This window comes from Pelodiscus sinensis, chromosome 14, assembly GCF_049634645.1.
Source record: "Pelodiscus sinensis isolate JC-2024 chromosome 14, ASM4963464v1, whole genome shotgun sequence".
In the NCBI taxonomy this organism is placed as follows: Eukaryota; Metazoa; Chordata; order Testudines; family Trionychidae; genus Pelodiscus; species Pelodiscus sinensis.
The window spans coordinates 34,634,832-34,648,379 of NC_134724.1; the positions used below are offsets into that span (position 1 = coordinate 34,634,832).

General features: G+C 51.6%; 1 protein-coding gene across 1 annotated transcript; it reads right to left on the reverse strand.

Moving 5' to 3' along the window:
• Positions 1–6,355: 6,355 nt before the first annotated feature.
• LOC102458137 (zona pellucida sperm-binding protein 3-like) lies at positions 6,356–12,292 on the reverse strand. The gene is made up of 7 exons (XM_075896772.1): positions 11,863–12,292; positions 8,886–9,180; positions 8,141–8,243; positions 7,935–8,063; positions 7,686–7,863; positions 7,303–7,606; positions 6,356–7,220 (listed from the first exon to the last, which is right to left on the reverse strand). Exons 2-6 carry the CDS (start codon positions 9,069–9,071, stop codon positions 7,414–7,416), a joined length of 789 nt encoding a protein of 262 aa, XP_075752887.1. The 5' UTR covers positions 9,072–9,180; positions 11,863–12,292; the 3' UTR covers positions 6,356–7,220; positions 7,303–7,413.
• Between the last annotated feature and the right edge of the window lie 1,256 nt (positions 12,293–13,548).

The following is a 13,548-nucleotide window of genomic DNA, read 5'->3' on the forward strand; positions in this document are numbered from 1 at the left end:
GCCCCCTAGGCCCTGAGCAGTGATCTCCCAGCTAAGCCCAGCGCAAGCCATGAGCCAGGGAACTTAGGTGTCTGGCTGCCTTGTCACACGTGGGCCCGTGTGCTAGCTGAGCTGCTTATCAGAGTGGGTCCCAGCCCCAGTTCCTCTGGAGGTGGCAGCCACCCTGTTGCTTTTAGCCAAGTGGTCAGAGCATTCACCTGCGGTGTGGGAGACCCAGGTTTGATCCCTGCTGCAGAGGGGGGAGAATGTGAACAGGGTGGCCCACCTCTCAAGGGACTGCTCAGGCCACTGAACTACGGGGAGTTTAGCTGTGTGACACCCATCATCTCTCCCACTAACACTCTTCTGTTGTGGATACATCATCAGAGGGACCAGACCTTCATGCTCCCGCTGGGTTACAGCAGCATGCCTGGACACTTGCACTCGCTCTCAGGGCTGGCTGTTTCACTGTGGCTATGCACAACGCTGAAATCTCTTCCGGAGAAACGCGTTCTCTCTCTAGTAGCCGCATAAAGAGAGGCCTTCCCAGCTGGGCAGTCACCTTCCAGGGTTGGAGTGGAGTTTTGCAGAGTTAACACCCCAGAACTGCCCCGATTTCTCCCCTGCCCCGGAATGGTTTGTTTTTCAAAGCAGGAGAGGGACTTTCCTGAGGGGAGGATCCATGTAAAACGGGGATAGGGACTGTGAGACTTCACAGGGCAGCCAGGGCTGCCTCCTGTAGGAGGGAGCCTGGCCTGTTCCAGGTGGGTACTAGCTCACCAAGACCACCAGCCCATCAAGCACTCTCATCTGGATCAGCACAGCCCTCTCTTTCACCTTGCAGGTGGGCAATCAATGTGCCCCAGGCTTCGAGTCCCTGCAAAGTGGCCAGCTGTGGGGTCGAGCCCCTGCCCACTGGCTGCCCACAGAAATCCCAGATCCTGTTTCCAAAGGACAGCGCACCTCCCTTTACCAGTTAGGCCTTCACTCACTGCTCTTGTAGCACACACTGCTCCTGAGTTCCATCACAAAGCCAAAGGATATTTATTTCAGCCAGAATAGAGATTCAAATAAAACCCATTGTGAGAGCTGCAAATACACACCTAGCTACGACACATCATAACCCATGCTCAACGAACAGGGTCTCCTCCAGCCTAAAAAAGTGTCTTTCACCCAAGTTCTCACCAGCATTTTAAGCCAAGCCTGGCATGAGAGTCCTTTTCGTGATGTGAACTCGCTGTCACTTTACGTCCTAGGCAAATGATGTCAGGGGGTCTCTTTCCCCTAGCGTGCACCAGAACACACCCTTGATGTTTCCTTCTAGCTACGTCCCCCCTCCAATGTTTACTTCTCCCTCTTCGTTTCTTTCTGAACTCTCCACCAACTCTTCATTAGCTTTTAACTTAGATTGCCAATGGAATAGTCCACTAAGGAAATAACACACACACCCTGTCCATAGGGGTTTGTTTCAAGACCTGGGGGCTGTGTATAAACTGGCAAGTTTTTCCAGAAAAGCAGCTGCTTTTGCAGAAAAACTTGCCAGCTGTCTACACTGGCCACTTGAATTTCCACAAGAACACTGATGATCTCATGTAAGATTGTCTGTGTTCTTGCGGAAATGCTATGCTGGTTCCGTTTGGGCAAAAGCCCTCTTGCGCAAATGCTTTTGCGCAAGAGGGCCAGGTAGACAACGTGGTATTGTTTTGCGCAAAAAATCCCCGATGGTGAAAATGGCGATCGGGGCTTTCTTGCGCAAAACCGTGTCTAGATTGGCACAGACGCTTTTCCACAAAAGCAGCTGCTTTTGTGGAAAAGCATCCATGCCAATCTAGACGCTCTTTTCCGCAAATGCTTTTAACGGAAAAACTTTTCCGTTAAAAGCATTTGTGGAAAATCATGCCAGTCTAGACGTAGCCACTAACTCTGAGAGGCCTGTTGTAACTACAAAGTCTGACGAACCTAATTTTCAGTGCGCCTCACATATTTCCCATACATGCTTCTTGCAGTGGTGATGATGACTGCTGTAACCCAGGCTTTCATTAGATACCTTACATGACATTCTTCTGGTGAACCTGCCCTCTGCTAGCTGGCATCAAGCAGTTCTTGAGCCATAGGTATCCTACTGGAGTCTAGGGGCCTGCATCAAAGGCAAGCTCGAAAAACGAGTCCACATGAAGTTATTCGGTTTTATCTCTGGTTTGCTGGAGCACCCAATGGGACTGCTGCAAGCCCTGCATGGAATGGGAGGCTATGTCTACACTGGTGGGTTCTTGTGCCAGAAATATGCAAATGAGGCTAAGCATGGAATATCGCTGAGCCTCATTTGCATATCTAATGAGCCGCCATTTTTGCGGAAGAGGCTCTTGCGCCAGAAGGAGCATCTACACTGCTCCTTCTTGTGCAAGAAAAACCCTCTTGCGCAATGCTGCTACGCTGATTATTTTCAGGAAGAACGGCATTGCGCAAGAGGGTTTTTCTTGCGCAAGAAGGGGCAGCGTAGACGCTCCTTCTGGCGCAAGAACCTCTTCCGCAAAAATGTTGGCTCATTAGATATGCAAATGAGGCTCAGTGATATTCCACGCTTAGCCTCATTTGCATATTTCTGGTGCAAGAACCCACCAGTGTAGACAAAGCCACAGTGTCTCTAGAACAAGATGTAATGGGGAAAGAACAGGTTAGGAACTATTTAGAAAAGCTAAACATACATAAATCCATGCTTCCGGACTTAATACATCCAAGGGTACTGAGGGAGTTGGCAATTGTCATTGAGGAGCCTTTGGCCATCATCTTTGAAAAGTTGTGGAGATCAGGAAAGATCCCAGATGATTGGAAAAAGTCAAATAAAGTGCCCATCTTTAAGAAAGGGAAGAAGGATGATCCAGGGAACTATAGGCCGGTCAGTCTTACCTCAGTCCCTGGAAAAATCATGGCGGGGATCCTCAAGGAATCCATTTTGAAGCACTTCGAAGAGGGGAAGGTGATCAGGAATAGTCAGCATGGATTCATGAAGGACAAGTCGTGCCTGATCACTCTGATTAGCTTCTATGATGAGGCAACTGGCTCTGTGGATATGGGGAAGTCAGTGGCTGTGATATACCTTGACTTTAGCAAGGCTTTTGATACGGTCTCCCACAATATTCTTGCCAGCAAGTTAAGGGAATGTGGATTAGATAAATGGACGGTAAGATGGCTAGAAGGCCGGGCCCAGCGGTTAGTGATCAACGGCTCAGTGTCAGGATGGCGGTCGGTTTCTAGCGGAGTGCCCCACGGTTCAGTTCTGGGACCAGTTTTGTTCAACATCTTTATTAACGACCTGGATGAGGGGATGGATTGCATCCTCAGCAAGTTTGCAGATGACACTAAGCTAGGGGGAGAGGTAGATATGCTGGAGGGCAGGGATAGGGTCTAGAGTGATTTAGACAAATTGGAGGATTGGGCCACAAGAAATCTGATGAGGTTCAACAAGGACAAGTGTAGAGTTCTGCACTTGGGACGGAAGAATCCCAAGCATTGGTACAGGCTGGGGACTGAATGGCTAAGTAGCAGTTCAGCAGAAAAGGACCTGGGGATTACAGTGGATGAGAAGCTGGACATGAGTCAACAGTGGGCCCTTGTAGCCAAGACGGCTAATGGCATATTAGGTTGCATTAAGGGGAGCATTGTCCATCGATTCAGAGATGTGATTATTCCTCTTTATTCGGCTCTGGTGAGGCCACATCTGGAGTATTGTGTCCAGTTCTGGGCCCCCGATTACAGGAAGGATGTGGATGCATTGGAGAGGGTCCAGTGAAGGGCAACCAAGATGATTAGGGGGCTAGAGCATATGACCTACGAGGAGAGACTGAGGGATTTGGGTTTGTTTAGTCTGCAGAAGAGAAGAGTGAGGGGGGATTTGACAGCAGCCTTCAACTTCCTGAAGGGAGGTTCCAAAGAGACTGGAGAAAGGCTGTTCTCAGTAGTGACAGATGGCAGAACAAGGAGCAATGGTCTCAAGTTGCGATGGGAGAGGTCCAGTTGGATATTAGTAATAACTATTTTACTAGGAGGATGGTGAAGCAAGATTTTGGAGTGCTCTTGTGGGCCCCCAACTTCTGCATTCATCATGCCAGAGTGGGGAACAGCCTTGACAGCAAGTTACGAATAAAACCCAGGTCTCAGTTACAGAGGACCCCAGTCTCAGCCATGCTGCTGTCTCAAATGGATGCATGAGGTTAATGTGCTCTGTATAGAATCATAGAGCTGGAAGAGACCTTAGAAGGTCATCAGGTCCAGCCCCCTGCCCTAGGCAGGATCAATCCCAACTAAATCAACCCAGCCAGGGCTTTGTCAAGCCGAGACTTAAAAATCTCTAGGGATGGAGACTCCACCCCCTCCCTAGGGAACCTATCCCAGTGCTTCACCACCCTCCTAGGGAAATAGTTTTTCCTCATATCCAACCTGGACCTCTCCCACCACAACTTGAGACCATTGCTCCTTGTTCTGCCATCTGTCACTACTGAGAACAGCCTCTCTCCATCCTCTTTGGAACCTCCCTTCAGGAAGTCAAAGGGGATATCAAATCCCCCCTCATTCTTCTCTATCCACTGTGCTACTCAAGAAACCCAGATTCTCTGCATTATATCTGCCAAGCAGCTACGAGGCCCACTGGCAGAAATATTAGGTCAAGAGGCAGAGGACTGTGGCCAAATCAAGTGTCTACCAATGAGACAAATTTGGCTCTACATGATCAAATTGCTCTTTTTCCAGTTTAGAGCAGGTTGCAGCTGCATTTCTATTAAAAAATCCCATAAATGGTGCCACCTTTCACCAAGGCACCCCCAGATGCTGGAAGATCAGCAGGTTGGGTGCAGCACCTTCAAGCATTGAACTCAGTCTTCTCATGCCGTAGAAGCAATATTTGGGGAAGTTGGCTACTAAATTGGGCTTAGCAGCACCGGCCATCTCTCCTGTAGCTGTGTGGGACACAGAGCCAGGCCATATCAGAGCCTTCGCTGGGAAACAAGGCCTGCTGTTTGTCTAGGTACATTCAGCTACATTGGGGAGGAAGAGGAACAAGGTGAACACAGAAAGAAGGGAGATGTGAGGGATGTCAGGCCCCCCTCCCACCCGGGACGCTCCAAGGCCCAAGAGGGAGGACTCCAAGACTAGGTCTACACTGGGGGGGTTCTTGCACAAGAATGACTGTTCTTCCGCAGAGCATCCACACTGCCCGCCTGCTCTTGCTCAAGAAGATTTAGAGTATGGCTTTGGAAGACAGGGCTTCTTGCACAAGAACTATGCTCTTTAACAAGTGTAAGCTCTCTTGTGCAAGAAGGTAGTGTAGATGTGTGACGTAGTGGGGGTACCTGGCTGGTTTCTATGCTGCTGGCTCTGGGGGAACCCCCACTGGCTGCTGTGGGTACCACGACCCAGCAAAACAGGATGAGTCACTATGCAAACCAGTGGCCAGACACCCCCCATGGAGAGGAACAAAGGAAGGTGGAATGCTGCCTTGGCTGGGGGGCAGGGCTGGAAGTTAGTTAGTTGGTTGGTGGCTGTCTGTGAGGATGGATGAGACAGCCTAGGGAGAGGAGCTGGAGTTTAGGGGCCCAGTCTCCCCCATCTCAAGGGGGCCTGAGGCATCCTAGCCCAGTTCCTGTAACCAGATTACATCTGTGCTGCGCTGTGCTGGAGGAGCAATAAACCACCCTCAATTCCACTGGCTGGTACAGTCTGTTTGTGCCATTTCGGGGTGCAGGAGACGGGGAACCCCCAACGTGCCGTCACAAGATGCACGGCAGAGGTTTCTCGCACAAGAAAGCCCTATGGCTAAAATGGCCATCAGAGCTTTCTTGCACGAGAGCATCCACACTGCCATGGATGCTCTTGTGCAAAAGCACATGACCATGTGGATGCGTTCTTGCACAAGAACCTGCCAGTGTAGACATTGCCCAAGGAAGAAGAAATGTGCACCTACAGCACAGGGGCTGGCTCAGCTGGAGGGACAAGAACAGCAGGATCAAGGAAATATGTAGTGGAGCCAATGGTGCGGTGGTTCAGACACCAGCTTGGCCTTCAAGACACCCAAGTTAGAATTCCATACTGTGCCAAGGCCTTTCTGGGCAACCCCTGCCCTTCCCCATGTGCTGAGAGAGCCATTTGATGGCGAGTGTGAGGTGCTCCAAGAGGAGCTAACTCCCCCCAAATCAGCACCTTTATAGCTGACTGAGGTATGCAGCCAGCCTGCAGGGGTCACTGCTCAGAGTGGTGCATTTACTTGAGGAAAGGGGGCTGCTACAGAGAGCTAGAAGTGCACAGCAGCCTGTTCCCTGTACCCCCTTCCTCCCCCCCCCCCCCCCCCGCCCCCTGCAGACAGGGCTTCTTGTTTGTCCAGCCTGGGCTCTGTTTGAGCAAGCGAGCTCTTGGCCCAGAGGAGGGTCGGCTGCATTCTCCACTGTGAGGGCACAGAGCCCTTCAGACGTGGGTTAGAGGAGGCTGCCCTGGTTGTGTGGTCAGCTTAGAGCAGGCCTCACAGATCTGCAAGTCATGGCCCAGACGTAGCACAAACAGGATCTTTGAGCCCATTTCTGCCTGGGGCCTGTAGCCCTCTGGCCTACACGGCTAGAGTCGCAGAACGCCCAGGGGAGGGGATTTTAGTCCATGAGGAGGAAAGACCTGGTTAGCCTGCTTGCATTAGACAAGGATCAGGGGGAAGTTACCCTAGATCACCTAAGGCTAGAGTCAGCCAGCACTCCCTCTTGGAGTCTGGTTCACATTGAGGGCGCTGTGGCTGGAGGCTGATTTGTGTTCTCCCTACTGCGGAAGCCCTGTAGTGTCTTGCTGCTAGCTGGACATGCACAGATGGAGAGAGGTGAAACTCCACCACCATTTGTCAAGGATAGGCAAAGATAAAGATAACTAGAGGTCCTACCACAACATCTGCCTCAGCTTCCCTCACCAAGGGGTCACCTGTATCAGGGAAAAGAAATTATGGTGTCTTTCATTAGTCATATTTCAGACAACCCCTGGACCTTCAGCTTGGCTAGCAGAGCTGGCTCTGAGCAGAGCTGTGTGGTGATTAGGTCTCTACCTATTAACACCAATTCTAGACCCTACCATGCCTGGAAGCGACATGTCTCTGGAAGCGCCTCCTTGGCCGTCTGTCCACAGGGCCAACTCTCCCAGATTGTCCTCCAATCAACGCACAGTTCCCGGTCTCGCAGCACCTGCAGATGTTTCTGGTGCCCTCCACTGGAGACCAGCTGACACAGAACAGGAATAGGGGAGAAGTCTGAGCCAGGCTGCTGTTCCTATCCCTCCCCAAGGGTGTTCTAGGCTACTCACAAGTTGCCTGCTTTGTTGTAGGAACAAGCCTTGCTCAAGGGGTCTGGGGCTTGCTCGGCTGCAGTGACTTTCAGGTGGCAGGTGAGATAGATCTGGAGGGAAGTGGATGAGTTAGGACCATTGCAGGGGACACCAGCACTTAGTGTGAGGAAACGCACTTGAAGCGGAAGCCAGGAACTTGGTGAGCTCCCAGACATCTCCTGCAAACCTGAACACATCCACCACGAACTGCAGTATGTCCTGCCCGGGCCGGGGGGATACGAAGGCAGAGGAAGCATCATCTGATCTCCCATCCACCAGGCACCTGGACACAAGAGTCTGGTTAGGAAGAGCCCCACCCACGCTAGGTAGATCTGAGACTCAGGAGGGCTCCCAGCTCTTACCCGTGGAAGTCAATAACAGCATAGCTGGGAGAGGAGTGCCTGTCCGGGCTCAGGGTGGCCACACAGCTGTCCACAAAGATCCTCAGAGCCACGTGGCTCCCAGAGCTGACTTCCGCCTGGATGTGCATGACCTCCCCCAGCTGGAAGCCATTGGGGGTGCTCTCCGCGCTCCAATCATCTGGAAGACAAGCTCACCGTGAGCAGAGCAGGCAAGCAGGGCTGGGCTCCTGGAAGGGGCCTCCCACCTACCATTCATCAGGCGCAGGGAGAAACCCAGCCTCTCCTCTGCAGACAGGGTGGAGCTGAAGGGAACCCACGTTGGCTTGATGGCCTTACTGCTCACGTTGTCCTTCCTGGGAGAGGAGCAAACCTCAGTCACTGAGCCGGTGCCCACAGCAGGGCCCGAATGGGAGGGAGGGGACTGGGCGTCTCAGACTCACCTGGGGTAGTGGTACCCAATGGGATCACAGCTGGGCCGGTTCTCAGGATCACTGGGTTGCTGGCAGGGGTGGGGTTATAGTTCAGGCTTGTGCTGTACACCAGGGAGTCCGGGGTCATCTGGGACGAGCCAGACACAGAAGGGTTAATAATGCACCCTTGGCAGGCAGAGACCCAGTGACACATTTCCTATTAATGGAAAGCCCTTCAACTCATGGAGCAACCATGGTTGGGAGGTCTCAGAGCTCACGCCCAAGGACGACATCCTGTAGGCCCCAGTGCTGCAGCTGTGCTCACCATCTCTACTGCTTTAGCTCCCTCCTTCCGTCACTGTGGACGAGCCAGTTTCCTGCCAATAGGGCTGACACGTTCTGGGAGACAAGTGACATCTCACTCCCTTTGGCCACTCCAGTTCTGCTGGGAGTCACCGGTCTCCTGGCAGGAACAAGCAACACAACTGCTGTTGCTTCCTGGAACAGGAAATCTCCCCTTCCTTGCAAGAGGACAATCCCAGGGGCATGGCTCAGCTCCCGGGTCTCAAGGGAGAGGCCATCACTCAAAGGGGAACTGATAGCAGTGGTCTCTTTAGCCCTGCAAGCAGGGGAAACTGGAAACTCAGCCTATGGCTCTAGGTAGTCAGGTGTCTGGATGCTAAGAGAAGAGATGGGCCTAGAGCCACACATCACAGCACCATGCATCACAGAAAGTTGCTAAGGCCTGCATGATGGGATGGCTCAAGATACCCATCTGAAGCTACCTTACCTGCAAGGCGCTGCCACACTCATGGAGCCCAGCTACAAAGGTCACCGTGTTCGCCGCAGCATCGAGGGACATGAACCGGCAGGTGGCCGGGCTAAGGCTCAGGACAGCAGCTCTGATCAGGCGCCCGGTCCCAAAGAGATCCCTGTGCACCGTGATCACCATCTGAGCCTCCTCACACTGCACCATGACAGACTGCAGCAGGGACACAGCCCTGGCCCGGGCCAGAGAGGGCACATGGGGCTGTCTGCGAGGGGGTTCCGCCCTGGGGGTGGATCTCCAAATGGCTGAGTCTCTCCTAGAGAAATACCAGGGATTGTAACAGGCCACCCCACTGACAGCCCACCTGCATTCTGCTACAAAGACCTTTTACATCTGCACTTGAAAGGGAATCCTCTGAACTGTCATTCATGTTAAAATTCGACACTCTCCAAAAAGGAATGAACAAACACTCAAGCTATCTTACCCATTACCAAGATAGCTTCCCCAATTATCAACTCTAATACCATTAACTCACAAACATCCCACTCTCCCCACCTCTAATATCATCAATTCACAGACACTTACCTTCCTTCCTTCCCCCCCCCCCTGCATCCCTCTCCTGTTCTGAAATGTGATTTGTCCTTTTCATATGTGTTCATTTTTTTTAATTGTATCCTTTGGTATATATGGTTGTGACTATTTTCTTCCACTATTTAATCTGAGGAAGTGGGTCTGGCCCACGAAAGCTCATCATCTAATAAACCATCTTGTTAGTCTTTAAAGTGCTACATTGTCCTGCATTTTGCTTCAGCTACCCCAGACCAACACGGCTACATTTCTATCACTATTCTGAACGCACTGTGTGCTCACAAGAGCATTTGCAACCCAGGCCTTGGATGGGCAGATGGACCAACGCTCATCAGTAAGAAACCCTTGGACCATTCAGCTGAGTGCTGAGTGCCTGGAAGCAGCCTCTCTCACAATGCCCCTGGGCCAGCACATCCTCAAAGGGATTTAGGTGACCATAGGGAGTTAAGAACATGAGAACGGCCATATTGGGTCAGACCAATGGTCATCCAGTCCAGTATCCTGTCTGCCGACCGTAGTCAATACCAGGTGCCCCAGAGGGAGGGATCACAACAGGTAATCCTTACATGCTTCCTCCCCTGTCTACCACCTCCAGACAAAAAGAGACTAGGGACACTATTTCTACCCATCCTGACTAACAGCCATTGCTGGGCCTAACCTCCATGAATCTATCTAGCTCTTTTTTGAGCCCTGTTAAAGTCCTAGTCTTCATCACATCCTCTGGCAAGGAGTTCCATAGGTTAACTGTGCACTGAGTGAAGAAAAACTTCCTTTTGTTCTTTTAAACCTGCCTATTAATTTCATTTGGTGACCCCTAGTTCTTTATTAATTATAATTTATTATAATTAATTATAATTATATTATATTATATTATATTATGTAAATAACTTTTCCTTATTCATTTTTTCCACACCAGTCATGATTGTATAGACCTCTATCATATTCCCCCTTAGTCACTTCTTTTTTAAGTGGAAAAGTCCAAATCTTTTTAATCTCTCTTCATACGGGACCCGTTCTAAACCCCTCATCATTTTTGTTACCCTTTTCTGAATCTTTTCCAATGCCAATATCACTTTTTGGGAGTTAGGCACCTAAATCCCTTTTGAGGAGCTAGGTTTGAAATTTTCCAGGTAAGTGAGATGAGTGAGCATTTCTGCAGCATTTCTCCTTTGTGCCCATCTCGCTCACACTCCTGAGCAAGCAGGATGCACCCTCGGCAGAGAAGGGACCGAAACAGCCAATGCAATGGGGCCAGTACAATGTTCCCTTGAACCTGTTCTATCCACGTGCAATTTATTTTCCCAGCCGTTTGTGAATTATTGTTTCCATGGCCTGAGGCACGTTCTCATGTGCACCACGAGTGGAAATACAAACCCGTGCTGTGGGCGCTCTGCTAATCAGCCAGGTGGCATTTGAAGTTCTCCTGAGCGGCCGCACAAGCGCCCAGCTTGGGGCGAAGGGGGTCCAGCGTTGCAGCTGGGGGTTGGGTGGTGAGATTCTCCCCTATTCGCAATTGCATTGGAAACAGCTTGACATGTTCTCACCCTGTCTACCCCCAACACACACACACACACACTCTGGTCTTGGTCCATCCTCTCTGACCCAGGTGGTATCCAGGTGCGCCTTTCGTGGCAGCGCCCCGAGAAGTGGAGATTGAGCTCTCGTTCAGTAGGCCAAGACCCTGGAAGGTGTCTGGGCACCTAACTCCCAGAGGAGTCGCCTACAGAGCTGTGAGGAGCTGGAGCCACAGCAGGATCGGGGCCTGCTGCTCCCCTGTCTGGCACCTTCTCAAAACAGGAGCTTTTTGTGCCACTTGGCACAGGTATAAATGACCATCGGGTGGAGTCAGGCCCTGATTCGTGGGGTGGGATTCCAACCCTGAGACTCCCCTGTGTGCAGCCTGAAGAGTTTTTTAAGGGAAGGAAAGCAGAGGGGGCATCTCTGGCTGCTACAGAGCTGGGGTAATGGCTGTACCCTAGCCCTCCTCCTGGCCTCAACTACAGGGGCCAGGCTAGAGGCAGGAAAGGGTGAGCCAAGGGTCAGGAGGGGAAGGGCTGGACTGCCCCCTGCTTGCTGGGGTCCTGGGAAAGAGCGTCACTTAGTGCTGGCTGCTCAAACATTCAGCAGGGCCAGCCCAGCCCCCAATTGCTTTGGAGACAGCTGCAGCTCTGAGGCTGCTTTGCCTTCCTGGCCCACGAGGAGGGATGGAGGTCTGAACCAGACCCTTGACCGTTGGTGTAGCAATGACCAGCACCCCTTGCTCCTGCAGTAGCAATGTGCTGCCAAAGCACACTGGAGACCCAGGAGCCCATATTGCCTTCTGACCCCCGCTGCCGGGGTGAGGGGTGCACTGAATAAAGGGAGACGCTGGGGAATCTTTGTCCGAACCGTAACCACATAGCAAACCAACCTCTGTCCGCTGTTACTGGAATCGTTTGCCCCTGAAGTCTCCTGAGCTAACCTGTGCCATTGGAAATGGAGGGCTGGGGGTAAGCTGAGGCCTGAGTGGAGAACCGGGATGCACTGGGTCCCAGGAACCGTCCCAAGCGTGCCTGAAAGCAGCTAGAATCTGGTGCGTTCCAACAGCAGGACACTTGCTCTGCAGAAGTACTTAGCTGAGGCTCGTGGATTGCATTCCTCTCCGGCAAGGGGGATTTAAGAGAATCCTGGTGGGCGGGGAGCTAGAGACTCCATCAAAGGCCGGGAACTCCCCACCACAGCCCTCTCTTCACCTGTGGGGCAGAGGTTCAGCATGGGTTGCCTGCTAGCCCCCTCTTGCATATCGTTGCCCTACAAGCTCATGGAGCCAGTCCCAGCCGCTAGGTCCCCTGTGTGATTTCAGCTCCTGCTGGCCAGAGATCATCAAATGTAGAAGTCTTGGGGCAAACAGCAGAACACACAATCTCTGCCCCCTAGGGATGAAATCCAGATGCCTCCTGGGACTCTGCAAAGCTCAGTTAGGTTAATTAAGAGCACTCAATCAACTGGTTTTCACTAATGACTCTGACCACCAGCAAGAGCATCTGGGTTTCAGGGGCTGCTAGAGAAGGGGTGTGTGTGACACGTGTGGGTTGGATTAAAGCTTTCAGTGCAGTGACCTGAGACCTGCGGGTGGGGACCACCAATCCCCAGGACTTGGGGCAAACCTCCAGTACTTCTGCACCAACCCAGAGCTGGTCTGGCTGAGGAGGGTGAATTGCTATTTGCTGGTGCTAACAGCACGATGTGTTATTTTACACACAAAGGCCACGTTGCCATGTGTAATTATTGCCAGAGGCCATGTGTTATTTTACACACAAAGGCCATGTGGCTGTGTGTTATTGCCAGAGGCCATGTATTATGTTACACACAAAGGCCACATGTTATTGCCAGAGGCCGTGTATTATTTTACACACAAAGGCCACATGTTATTGCCAGAGGCTGTGTGTTATTTTACACACAAAGGCCGTGTGGCTGTGTGTTGTTATTGCCAGAGGCCGTGTGTTATTTTACACACAAAACGTCTAGTTGAGTCTCCCCTGACCTCAAAATGCTCCCAATAAAGCGCACAGGCAAGGGCCCAAGCAGATAGATATGGGGGCACCAAAGCCTCCAGCCCTCGTGTTTTCCAGCCTCCTCATTTCCCAAGCCCAGCCCCTGCCCTTCAGTTCAACAGCTGGTGCGCCCCAACGGGGCCTGATTTAAATAGGTTTGGCAGGCAAATGTGCACATGGGATCCAGGCCTAATTTGTATCCTCAGAATTTGATTTAAATTTCATATGCAAATCAAGGCCCATTAGAGGCCTGTAATAAATCCTCACCTCCCCCTGCCCACCTAGAGTTGACCCCCTTCCTAGTTGTAAATGTGCACATGTGACTGCACATACATGCTTTTTGCATGTGCCCACCTAGCACAAGTGTTTCATGCATAGCTGTGGTCGTGGCCTTCTCCCTCTGGTAGGTCCTAGCTAAGCTCTGGACAAACTACAGCATGAAGTGGGAGGGGTTTTCTAGGATTACCAGAGCACTTTGCAGCTGAACAGGGTCCATGCTTGCCCTATGACACCTGCATGGATAATCAGGGAAAACTGGTGCAAAAAGACTGCCATTGAAAAGA

Bases quoted from the DNA above. Each gene is read 5' to 3' on its own strand.
- LOC102458137 (XM_075896772.1), bottom strand. From the start codon at position 9,071: ATGGTGCAGTGTGAGGAGGCTCAGATGGTGATCACGGTGCACAGGGAT. The intron at 8,244-8,885 runs GTAAGGTAGCTT...GGCTCGTCCCAG, and splicing joins AGTGTGGCAGCGCCTTGCAG to ATGACCCCGGACTCCCTGGT. The intron at 7,864-7,934 runs GTAGGTGGGAGG...CTTGTCTTCCAG, and splicing joins CTCCCTGCGCCTGATGAATG to ATGATTGGAGCGCGGAGAGC.